At 39.2% G+C, this 12,313-nt stretch overlaps 1 protein-coding gene across 1 annotated transcript in view; it reads left to right on the forward strand.

Annotated features, from left to right (window-relative positions):
* The first annotated feature begins 883 nt into the window (after positions 1–883).
* Positions 884–12,313, forward strand: part of FBXL2 (F-box and leucine rich repeat protein 2) — a 77,676-nt gene continuing 66,246 nt past the window's right edge. The window contains exons 1-2 of the mRNA XM_069473379.1: positions 884–892; positions 11,212–11,273. Of these exons, the coding sequence (XP_069329480.1) occupies positions 890–892; positions 11,212–11,273 (65 nt within the window). The 5' untranslated portion in view covers positions 884–889. The remainder of the gene's footprint in view (positions 893–11,211; positions 11,274–12,313) is intronic.

Raw genomic sequence — 12,313 nt, forward strand, 5'->3', positions numbered from 1 at the left:
AAAAGGAGGAATCAACGATGATTTGTAGGTTTTTGTTCTAACAACCAAGGGATAGTAGGAACATTTGAGGGATGAGGAAGACTGGAGAGTGAGTACTTGGATCAAGAAGTTTATTTGGGCCGTATTAAGTTGTGTTCCCTGTTAAGACATTGAAGGGGAGATGTCAAGTCAGCTGTTGAATATACTCTTTCTCCATAGAGTTAATGGGCTGGAATTGAAGATATCTAGAGTTCCCTTCAACCATACTAAAAACATCCAACAAACTACTGTTTGATTTAAGAAATTATAGGGTATACATACAATGCTATTTCATGAATTGGTATGCAAAGATAATATTTTTTAATTGAAAAAAGTAGATTGTAAAATTGTGTGTATTGTTTGCCTCCATTTTTAAGGATACACTATAATATATATTTTGTTGTACACTTGAAGCAGACAGACTGGAATATGAGCAGTGGCTACTTCAGGTGCTGGGATTAGTGTGGTTTTATTCTTTTTAATTCTTGTTATCGGTAATTTAAAATGCCTTCAAAAATCATCTATTACCTGTGTAATCAGTTTTTTAAATAAATAAAATCCATGAAGGTCTCTTTCAGCTGGGCAGTATGTGGCTGGATAACGTCAGGTGAGGGGCGTCAAGGTGATCGGGCTGAGAGGATGGACCAGATGCAAGTAGGCAAGGCTGAGAGGCCGGGTCCAATCGCTGGTGGCAAGGGTGGGCGGTCCAAAGGGCACCGCCCCTGTCGATCACGTGCTCGCTGGCCACCAATGGCCTCCTCAGAGCCCACCTTAGGGACGGGGCGGGGCGCCCGGCTGGCGTCACCAGGACAACGGGCGTCGCCGGCGCCGTGTGACTTCGGGCTGTGGACTAGCTCGCGGCTCTTCGGCCATGGTGAGTCTGGGGCCCGCGTCAGCCCGGCCGCCCCGCCCTTTCCCTCCCGGGCCGGGTTCCCGCGCGGCCGCCCGCTAGGGTCGGGCAGGCGGCCCCGGGGTCGCGGAGAGGCCGGGCCGCGGCCTGTGGGGCTGCTGGGCAGGGCAGGGCTGGGCGCGCCAGGGGGAGGGGGAACCTGGTGGGTCCGGAGCGGCCGCCTGCACGGGGGCGACCGCGACGCAGCGTTCTCTCCTGGTGGAGTCTGGGTCACAGCCCGGACCCCGACCCAGGAGGCCGCCGGACGGCGTGACGCTATTTGGCCCAAGAGAGCCTGGGAAGCCACCACGGGAGGGTGTGGTTAAAAAAAGAATGCATAGGAATACCACCTATTTCTATTTACACTATATTGCAGGTCTGCGTGCTTCCAGTCTTGTTTCTATGCAGTTGTATATAAATAATACACATAATTTGTGTTTCTTTCAAAATCATCATTCTGTTAGGTTTTTTTAACACGTGGAAATTTAAATTTGTAATTTTTGAGAACCCCCCCTTTTTTTAAAAACGGGGAGTATTAAACTAGGTTTTTTCTGTGTGCAGCACCCCCACTAAGGGATTTAATTAATCCATCATTAGTACATTGGAAACGTCTTAGGAAATCATTAGCTTTGTTTAATAAACTTGAGAGGGTGTAGCATACCACCTGGCCCCCATTAAGCTCGCGTTAAAAAGCTGACTTGAAGACTTGGCTGAGGTGTGGGCTTGAGTAGACAAGGTTCAAGGAATTGCCAAACCAAAGGTGTGATTTCTCCAGAGGCCTCCAAGGGTTGTAAAAGAAAAGAGGAGCTGGGCTCCCTGCTTGGGGCCACGCCCTTGCTTAGAATATTTGAGGGGGTGTGGGGATGGGCATGGGTAATAGGGAAATGCCTAGTTTTAAGAAACAGGTTTTTTTTTTTTTTTAAACTATTAATTATTAAGTGGAGATATTCTTCTTATCTTCAGGGGTTAGTGGAAGTGCTGATGAGCTGAGAATGCAGGGTGCTCCCCAAGTGCCATTTGGCATGCCGGAGGAAAATCTACCATTCGGAACCCTGCCTGGCTCTGTTTTTTTCTCAATAATCAAAGAGTGGGGTGATGATAAAGTGGATGGTCTGTATTGACTCTGGAAAAGCAGCTCCCACGTGTGCGGCCTATTGGTAGCGGGGAAAAGAACATCACCCACAAATCACAGTACTATAGACTATAATGTCTTTATCTTGTACATGTTTCTTTTAAAATTCTGGATTGTTTTTTAAGTGACAAAGTAACAGAGCTGGTAAGTTTCAGAAAGTGAATTTTACAAAAATCTGTGTTCTAAATATTTCAGGGATTTAGATGTGAGAAGAGCCCTTACAATTATAGCAAGGAGAAAGAAAGAATTTCCAGGAATTAAGTTTTCACATCCCTCTGAAGTCTCATATTCCTCCTGTTGTCAGTTTTCCTTTTCTTCTTCTTTTTTTTTTTTTTTTTTTTTTTTTTTTTTTTTTTGAGACAGAGTCTCACTCTGTTGCCCAGGCTAGAGTGAGTGCCGTGGCGTCAGCCTAGCTCACAGCAACCTCAAACTCCTGAGCTCAAGCGATCCTCCTGTCTCAGCCTCCCGAGTAGCTGGGACTACAGGCATGCGCCACCATGCCCGGCTAATTTTTTTTCTATATATATTTTTAGCTGTCCATATAATTTCTTTCTATTTTTAGTAGAGGTGGGGTCTCGCTCTTGCTCAGGCTGGTCTCGAACTCCTGAGCTCAAACGATCCGCCCACCTCGGCCTCCCAGAGTGCTAGGATTACAGGCATGAGCCACCGCACCCGGCCAGTTTTCCTTTTCTTCTTCCACCCCTTCCATCCTGACCTATAGCCCACCCTGATTCACTATTGTGAATTTTAGAGTTTTGTGTACTCTAAAATAAAAGCATTTGCAGTACTTTTGTACTAGTGGTTGTCTTGCTGAACTTAGAAATGCTTTGCTTTTTGTATATCTTTAAGCATTAAGAATTTAACTCACTTGGGGGGAAAGGCAGTACAGGAGCAACGTATGTAACCTGCAATTCTGTATCCCCCATAACAAGATGAAATAAAAAAAAAAAAGAATTTAACTCAGAAAAGAGGTTTTATTGATAAGATGCCTAGGCTTCGATGGAAGTGGGGAAGGTTGGTATAGGAAGGAGTGGGATGAAGAGGCTGCCTATGTAATCCCCAAGACTGTATTTGAGATCACATTACACTTCAGTGCTTGAATCTAAACATACAACTTTAGCAGTTGATGTAAATGACTTTGCATGTTAATTTTGGAACTCTGCTTAACTATTTCTCAATGAAAATTTCTTCAAGTAAGACATTTGTTTCTACTGCCTCTGTAAAAATAATGACAGCTAACATTTATTGTGTACATTCTATGTGTGAGGCATTTTTCTAAGTGTCTTAAACTGTCACAACAACCCTGTGAGGAAGATACCATTTCCTTACTTTAGAGATGAGGAAACTGAGGCACAGAGAGGTTAAAGTAACTTGCCCAGGTCACCCAGCTGATAAATTGAGCCAGATTTCAAAACCAGGTAGTTTGTGTCAGAACCTGTTTATGGATTGAAATGTAATACATAGTGTGTCATTATATGTTCTCCCATATGTATGTTCGGAAATTAGTTTTCTTTCTTATTTGGACTTTAAGATTTTTGAGCACTTACGAATGACTTGTATTTTGTTCCTGGCATTGAGTTAAATGCTACAGAATCGAGTAGGTAGGCCTAGCATTCTCTCCCCTTCGTTTTTCTTTCCTTCTTTCACAAAGTTAAAATGAAAAGGAATTAATGAAGACAGATGAATTAGATCAGGCTTCTTACTCATGGCTATAATAGCATTGAGAGTTTCTCCTGTCACTTCAGTTCATGTTCAAGAATTGGTATCTGCTTTTTGTGAATCACAAAGACAAGTGTTTTACATAAAGCCTTTTAGAAGTGGGGGATGAAACTGTTTTTAAAACTTTTACTTTCTGAGATTTTTCCTGATAATTTTCAGATTTTAGTTTTATATTCTACAATTGTTATAAAAGGGTATCATGTTGGAATATCTATTACTTGCTGTCATCATGTTTTTGTTAATACTTTAGCTTGTAAAGCAGATTTATTTTTTGGAAATATGTAATAACACTGTATTATATAATTTTGCCATTTTAACTCTCATCTGGACTTTCCTCCTATTTTGGTACTCCCTTTTCTGTATTTGTGGTTAGAAATTGTCAGAGGTATTGGGAAGCACAAGATGGAGGGAAACTTCACAATAAAATATTTTTTGTTTTTCACATTAAAGTGAATTTCTTAATTCAAGGTTTGTAGACAGTTTTGATCTCTGTCATCACGTGGTATAATTAATAGAACTTATATGATATCTATGTTAATAGATCTTGAAAAGTAGAGGTTACTCTATTAATTCTCCTGTTGACAATATTGATCTCCCTTTTGTCTGCACTATTGTGGTGTAGAGAGTAATTTTTAGTAATTATAACAATAGAACTCTTTCCTAGAGTCCTTTCCCTGTGCCCAGGTGTGGGCTGATCACGTTTTATCTCACTTAGTCCTTCCAGCACCCTATGAGATTGACATTATTATGCCCATTTAATAGGCCTGGATTGAGTAGGCAATTTGTAGTCAATAGTGAGTTACGTAGTGAGTGGTTACATAGTGAGTGGCAGAGTCATGATTTGAACTCAACCAGTCTGTTCCCAAACTCTGGGATCTTAACCATTGCATCATGGCATATTTCCAAACTAAAGATGGTGCCCACTGCCTGGCACAAATGTACTGCACCGCGATTAGGAGCCTCAGTGTCTTATCCGCTGAGCCAGAGGCTCTGTTTAAATTTTATGACAAACTATTACAATGTTGTCTAATGTCATCCTGCAAGATTTACTCTTTTTCTTTCAGTGCGGACAACCAAAGCCCAGATATGGACAGCCAGCCATCGATTGGGCTATCCTTATACTGCTGGTCTCCCTACCTCACTTTGAGTCTTATGCTACCCTTGTAGTGTCTACATCAGCTGCTGCCTCTTCAGGCACTGGGGTGGCAATGAGAAAGATGGGAATGCAACATCGAGGTCTAGGGAAGCAGAACAGGGCAGTGTTGGGAAGTTTTTGTGGAGTCAGAGTCAAGGTTCAAACCCAGGTTTCCCAGTTCTCAGTGCTGCTCCTACAGTTGTCTTTTGATTTTTCTGTTCTTTGCGTTTCTATTCAACAAATATTTATTGTGTGTTACTATGTGCCAGTCACTCTTCTAGGTAGTGGGTATCCAGCAGTGCATGAAACGGGACAGGCTTTGCACTCATGGAGCTTACATTCTAGGGGCAGGAAGACAGATAATAAACAGATAAGGTAGTGAAAAGTGCTTTGGAGAAAATAAAGCTGGGTAGGAGAGTGGATAAGGGGAGAGAGGAGCTGCTTTTACTGTACAGTAGAGGGGAAGGCCTCTCTGCTAAGGTGACATTTGAGCAGAGGAGGTGCCTTGGGAATGCCTGGAGAAAGACCGTGTCAGAAAAGGGCACAAGTTAAATGTCCTGAGGCAAGAATATGCCTGGTGTGTTGGAGAAACAGCAAGGAGACCAGTGTGGCTGGAGAATAGTGAGACGGGGGAGCATGTTAGGAGATAAGACCAAAGTAGTTAAGGAGGCCAGCTCATGTAAAACTTGTCAGCCATGTAAAGAACTTTGACTTTTCCTTTGAGGGAAAGGGAAGTGGTTGGGAGAATTTAAGTAGAGGAGCGGCATATATAACATATTTTATAGGTTGATCATTCTGGTGTAAAGATGAGGGGAGAAAGGACAAAAGCAGGGTGCAGAGGGCATTACTGTTGCAGTAATCTATAGGATTAGCTGATGGAATAGTTATGGAATATAGAAAGAAGGTAAAGAATGATTTTTATGGTTTGATCCTGAGCAAGAGGAAGAAGGAATTGCCATTTATTGAGATGAAGACTATGGAAGGAGCAAGTTAGGAATTGGTTTTAGACTTGATAAATTTGAGAACCTTATTAGACAACTAAAGTGACATTTACCACATGATTATGCTTTCAGAAATGCTGTAATGGTATACATTTTAAAAACAAAGACTTCATGGAATCTTGGAGCGTTAGAGTTGAAAGAGACTTTTGAGTTTATCTAGCACAACCCCTTTTACAAACTGGAAATACTGAGAGGTTAAATGACTTGCCCAGAGTCAAACAATTTTTACTACCTGTTGTGCAGCATAAGGAACCCTAGATCTGGAGTAATGCAATCTAAGTTTAAATTTTATTTTTTCTGTTTTTTAGTTCTGAACCTTGGTTGAGTCATTTATCTTTTCCAAGTCTGTTTTTCTTCTTTCAAAAAGAATAATAAAGACTTCTGCTTTCTGTTAGGATGTTGAAAGCTGCAACAATTAGACATTAGTGCTTTCACCCTAACAGAAAAGCTACAAAATCATAGTTCTTTAAAAATCTACCAGAGAGGTGAGGACACAAAAAAATCTAAGCAAATTAAAATCCAGAAAGTAATGAGCCCATCTCAGAAAAAAAGAGACACTTACATACTTTCATCCGTGGTGGAACAGCAAGAGGAAGAATCTGTCATAGACAGTTAAAGAGAAGTCAGTGAAAATTTTATTGCATGTGGGCTGGAGTGACAATTTGGAATCCTGAGGAGCTCCAGCCACAGAGCAAGACTACACCTACCTGCCAGCTCCTTCCCTTGGGCCTTCAATGAGTACATAGGAATAGGAGTTTAGAGGCTGGGGGAGGGGAAAGAGAGCTAAGAAGAGTCCCTTGAGGAGGAGACAGCTAGAAGCAGCGCAATAGAGTTAATATTACTAGAAGGGCCTGGCGCAGGTGGTTTACACTTGTAATCCTAGCACTCTGGGAGGCCAAGCCAGGAGGATCTTTTGAGCTCAGGAGTTGGAGACCAGCCTGATCAAGAATGAGACCCTGTCTCTATTAAAAAAGAAAAAATTAGCTGGGCATGGTGGTGCATGCCTATAGTTCCAGCTACTTGGGAGGTTGAGGCAGGAGGATCACTTGAGCCTAGGAGTCTGAGGTTGCTGTGAGCTAGGCTGATGCCAGGGCACTCTAGCCCGGGCAACAGAGTGAGACTCTGGAAAAAAAAAAAAAAAAATTACTAGAAATCCTTCTGCACTAGGGGCTTTTACCAAGTGTAAGGCTGGGGCTGCCACAAGCTGGGGGCATGGTAGGAGAACTGAGAAAAATCCCTTTCTAGCTACCCAGGTTTTTACTGTGGACAAAGCAATAGCTTTTGAGAAGGTAGAGTCAGGGTAACATCAGAGGGAGATGTCCCCAAGGCACAGCAGAGGGTGCTACTGGTGAGCAAAGGCAACTCCACAGCAGGTAGCAAGAATGTGAGGGAGGATGGAGAGAAGGGAAAGAGAGGGGGGAGTAGTTGTCTCATAGTTCAGAAAGCCAATAGCTAGGTTGTAAAGCTCAAATAAATCTGTGAAGTTTCAACAGTGCTCCAATTCCAACTTCTCCCAAAGGTAAAGTTCTGATTTCGCCCTAAAATCATTATATCAATTATGAGCTCAATCTAATTAATGCTGGTACAAATCTCAAATCCAGCTCTACTATAGGTTAAAAGTATTCAGCCTCCATCTGCATTCTCCCCGCAACTTAATTGAAGAAGGAGCTTACCTTTATGCAGGTAAATTGCTGTTCTTTTGCACACACTATCTGGCATAAAATAAATTATGAGACATTCAAGGAAACAAGAAAATGTGACCCTTGGTCAGGAGAAGAAAGAGACAATAGGAATAGTCTCAGTGATAGCCCAGAATATGTTGAATAACATAGATGAATGGATAGAAAATTTCAGCAGAAAGATATAAAAGAACCAAATGGAGATTCTAGAAATGAAAAATATATCAGAAATGAAGAATTCATTTGATGGGCTTAATAGCAGACTGGACACAGGAGAAGAAATGTCAGTAAATTTGAAGGCAGATCAATAAAAATCAACATCCAAGATCTGTGGGATTGTCTAACATACTTGTAATTAGAGTCCAAGAAGGAGAGGGGGGAAAGTAGGAATAGGAAATAATCTGACAAGATAATTGCCACAAAAATTTCAAAGTTGGTGGAAAACATCAACTCAGTTATCCAAGGTCAGCAAACCCTAAGCAGGATAAACACAAAAAAATCTAAACTAAGGTCCATCATAATCAAATTTCTGAAAATCAAGCTTTTTATAAAAGAAATCTTAAAAGGAGGTAGAAAAGAAAAAAATTAAAGTAAGGGGGAATAATAATATGAATGATAACATCTCATCAGAAACAGTGTAGGTAAGAAGAAAATGGAATGATTTTTTAAGTGGGTTTTTTTTTTTTTTTTTTAAAGCAAATCTGCTAACTTGAGATTCTGCATTCAAAAATGAAGGAGAAATAAAGACATTTTCTGACAGAGGCAAAAACAGTTTGTCTACACCAGACCTATATCACAATAAATGTTAAGTTCTTTTTGCTAAAGGGAAGTAATAATAAAGGAAGCTCAGATCTGAAAGAAGGAATGAATTGCACCAGGATCCTTTAAAATATCTTCCTTTTGTACATTTATTCAAAAAATTGTGGATTATTTATTTATTTTTTTGAGACAGAGTCTCACTCTGTTGCCCGGGCTAGAGTGCTGTGGTGTCAGCCTAGCTCACAGCAACCTCAAACTCTTGGGTTCAAACAATCCTACTGCCTCAGCCTCCCGAGTAGCTGGGCCTACGGGCATGTGCCACCATGCCCGTGTAATTGTTTCTATATGTTTTTAGTTGTCTGGTTAATTTCTTTCTATTTTTTAGTAGAGACAGGGTCTCGCTCTTGCTCAGGCTGGTCTCGAACTCCTGACCTTGAGCGATCCTCCCGCCTCGACCTCCCAGAGTGCTAGGATTACAGGTGTGAGCCACTGCGCCCGGCCAATTGTGGATTATTTAAAGCAGAAATAATAATGTATTATTGGGTATGTAGTATAAGTAGGAAGTACAAGTAAGCTATATGACAATAAGTGCACAACAGGCAGGAGAAAGTTAAAGGAAGTTAGACTTGATAAAGATGTGCTCTAATCACTAGAGCAAACATTCAAAAAATACGGAGGTATAGCTATAAGGTCAGTGAAGGAAATAGAATAAATATTGTTCTACCAAAAAAGAAGTCAGAAAAGCAGGATAGAGGAACAAAGAACAGATGGGCAAATAGAAAATAAATATACAGGTAGTAGACTTAAATCATATCAATAATTACATTAAGACTCATCATTGATACTACTCTGAAAATAAATGTCGGGTACTATTTATGGCACTATTTCCACTTTTGGTTTGCTTTGGTGGATTGTGGTATATGTTTCTTTTAAAAAAGTCTGGTTTTAAAATTGAAATTAGTTATGTGCTATCAATTTCACTCACTTAAAATGTACAATTCAGTGAGATTTAGTATATTTGCCAAGTTGTGTGACCATTACAACCATCTAGTTCAGGAACATTTTCATAGCTTCAAAAGAAACCTCATATCTTTTAGCAGTCACTCCCTAACCCTGGGCAACCACTATTCTGTTTTCTATCTTCATGGATTTGCCTTTTCTGGACATTTAATGTAAGTGAAAACATACAATATGTGGCCTATTGTGTCAGTCGTCTTTCAGTAACATCATGTTTTCAAGGCACATTCTTGTAATATGTATCAGTACTTCATTCCTTTTTTCTTGCTGAAGAAGATTCCATTGTATGGCTATACCACATTTTGTTTATCCATTCATCAACTGATAGATAATTCAAAACAATTTGTTTAGAATTGTTTTCACTATTTGGCTATTATGAATAATGCTGCTATACAAGTTTTTGTACAGACATATGTTTTCATTTCTCTTTGAGTATTGACTTACAAGAAGAATTGCTGGGTCATATGATAATTCTGTTTATCCTTTGAGAAACTGCAAGACTGTTTCCAAAGTGGCTATACCGTTGTACATTCCCACCAGCAGTGTACCAGAGTTCTGATTTCTCCACCTGCTCACCATTAATGTATCTGTCTTTTTTATTTTTGCCATCTTTGTGGGCGTGAAGTATCTCATGGTTTTGACTTACACTTCACTAATGACTAATGGTGTTGAATGAACATCTTTTCATGTGTGCATTGGCCATTTGCATATCTTCTTTGTAGAAATGTCTATTCAAATCCTTTGCTCATTTTTAAACTGGGTTTTCTTTTTATTGAATTATTAAATTTTTCTTTGTGTTAAATTTATTCTTTTGTGTTAAATTTTTTCTTTTTCAAGATTATTTTAGTTATTCTGGGTGCCTTGCGTTTTTCATATGAATTTTAGGATCAGCTTATTTCTGTAAAAAGGCAACTGGGAGGCTGGGTGCGGTGGCTCACGCCTGTAATCCTAGCACAGACACTGTCTCTACTAAAAATAGAAAAATTAACCAGGCGTGGTAGTCCACACCTGTAGTCCTAGCTTCTCAAGAGACTGAGGGAGGAGGATCACTTGAGCCCAGGAGTTTGAGTTTGCAGTGTGCCATGATAATGCCATCGCATTCTACCTGGGGCGATAGAATGAGACTGTATCTCAAAAAAAAAAAAAAAAGAAAAATGCAGCTGGAATTTTGAAAGGGATTGCATTAGATCTATGGATCAGTTTAGGCAGTGTTGCTAACATAGCACTGTTAAGTCTTCCAGTTCAGTTTAAGTCTTTAATTTCTCTCAACAATGTTTTGTGTAACTTTTCAATATGGAAGTCTTATACTTCTTTTGTTAAATTTATTCCTAAGCATTTTATTCATTTTGATGCTGTTATAAACTGGATTGTTTTCTTAGATTCATTCAAGTTGTTCATTGCTAGGATATGGAAATACAAATTTATTTTTACATAACTATATTTATATTTGTATATTGTATCCTTTATCTTTGCTGAACTCCTTGATTAATTCTAATTGTTTTTTTATGGATTTTTATAATTTTCTATATATAAGATCATGTTATCTGCAAATAGAGATTGTTTTACCTCCTCCTTTCAAATCTAGGTGCCTTTTATAGCTTTTTCTTGTCTAATTGCTTTGGCTGGAACTTCCAATACGATGTAGTATACAAATGGCTATGTATTGCCATTTTTATGAAGTAGTGATGGGGTATAAAATATTTCATATGCCTCAATATTGGAGCATGATGGCTTCATGAAATTAGTATCGTAACTGTAGGACAATTGGGGCTGTGGTGATCTAGTATAAAAAACACATAACTTTTTTTTCCCACATTGGTTGAAGAACAGTTTCCCAATTTCCTTTTTTTTTTTCTTTCCAGGTTTTCTCAAACAATGATGAAGGCCTTATTAACAAAAAGTTACCCAAAGAACTTCTCTTAAGGTAAGTGTAGATAAATGTCAGATAAAGAGTTCAGATTTGATTCAGTCATCAAGTTCCAAGACTATCTTCTTTCTCACTGTGAGTTCATAGTATAGAAAAATAGACAGAATTAGCCTAACTGACTTTTTGTTTTTGTTTTATAGAATGCTGTTCAGCTTGTTGTTAAATTTTACTTGGTCTAATCCAGAATGTACTAAGTATGTACATAGCATTGATCTGGATTCTTTTTGTAATGTGGTAAGTATTGTAATAATCTTCAGTAGGTGCCATTTTCGTTTCAGTAGATAATGATAATGAAGTCAATAATATGAGGAGAGATTATTGCTAAGGTTATGAGTTCCTGAAGTCATAAAGTTTTAGATGTTTTTCTGACAAATGGGTTTTAAAATAAGTGCAAAAAAAGTACAGTTATAATATGTTCTTAGTGAGCACTTAAAGTGCTATCAGCCCCAAATATTGATATGTTTTTATCTAGTTTATGAAAGGTATAAGTGACAGTGAATACTATAAAACAGGCTTTTTGTCTTTTATTTCTGGTGTCACTGAATATACAGCAAATGTTATTTTGATTGTCATTTTACCAAGTAAGGTTATCAACCAACATTTATTGACCCTGAGGCATTGTACTTTTCTTTAGTATTCTGCAATCATCAAAAGAAATCTTATTTTAGTTTTGGGTGTTGTTATATTCTTTACAAAGAATTAATAAATATATACATGATAATCTTTGAGTGGCATTTCTCTAACTCTGTTTCTTATATTACTGATACTCCACAAAACAAAAAAACAAACCAGATTTTGGCTGGGTGAGGTGCTCATGCCTGTAATCCCAGCGCTTTGAGAGGCCAAGGCAGGAGGATCACTTGAAGCCAGGAATTTGAGACCAGCTTGGGCAACGTAGCAAGACCCCATCACTACAAAAAGTAAAAAAAGATCAGTCAGGTGTGGTGGCACATGCCTGTAGTCCTAGCTACTGGGGAGACTGAGGCAGGAGGGTCCCTTGTGCCCAAAAGTTCAAGGCTGCAGTGAGCTATGGTTGC

The sequence above is a fragment of the Eulemur rufifrons genome, chromosome 7 (assembly GCF_041146395.1).
Source record: "Eulemur rufifrons isolate Redbay chromosome 7, OSU_ERuf_1, whole genome shotgun sequence".
Classification (NCBI taxonomy): Eukaryota; Metazoa; Chordata; class Mammalia; order Primates; family Lemuridae; genus Eulemur; species Eulemur rufifrons.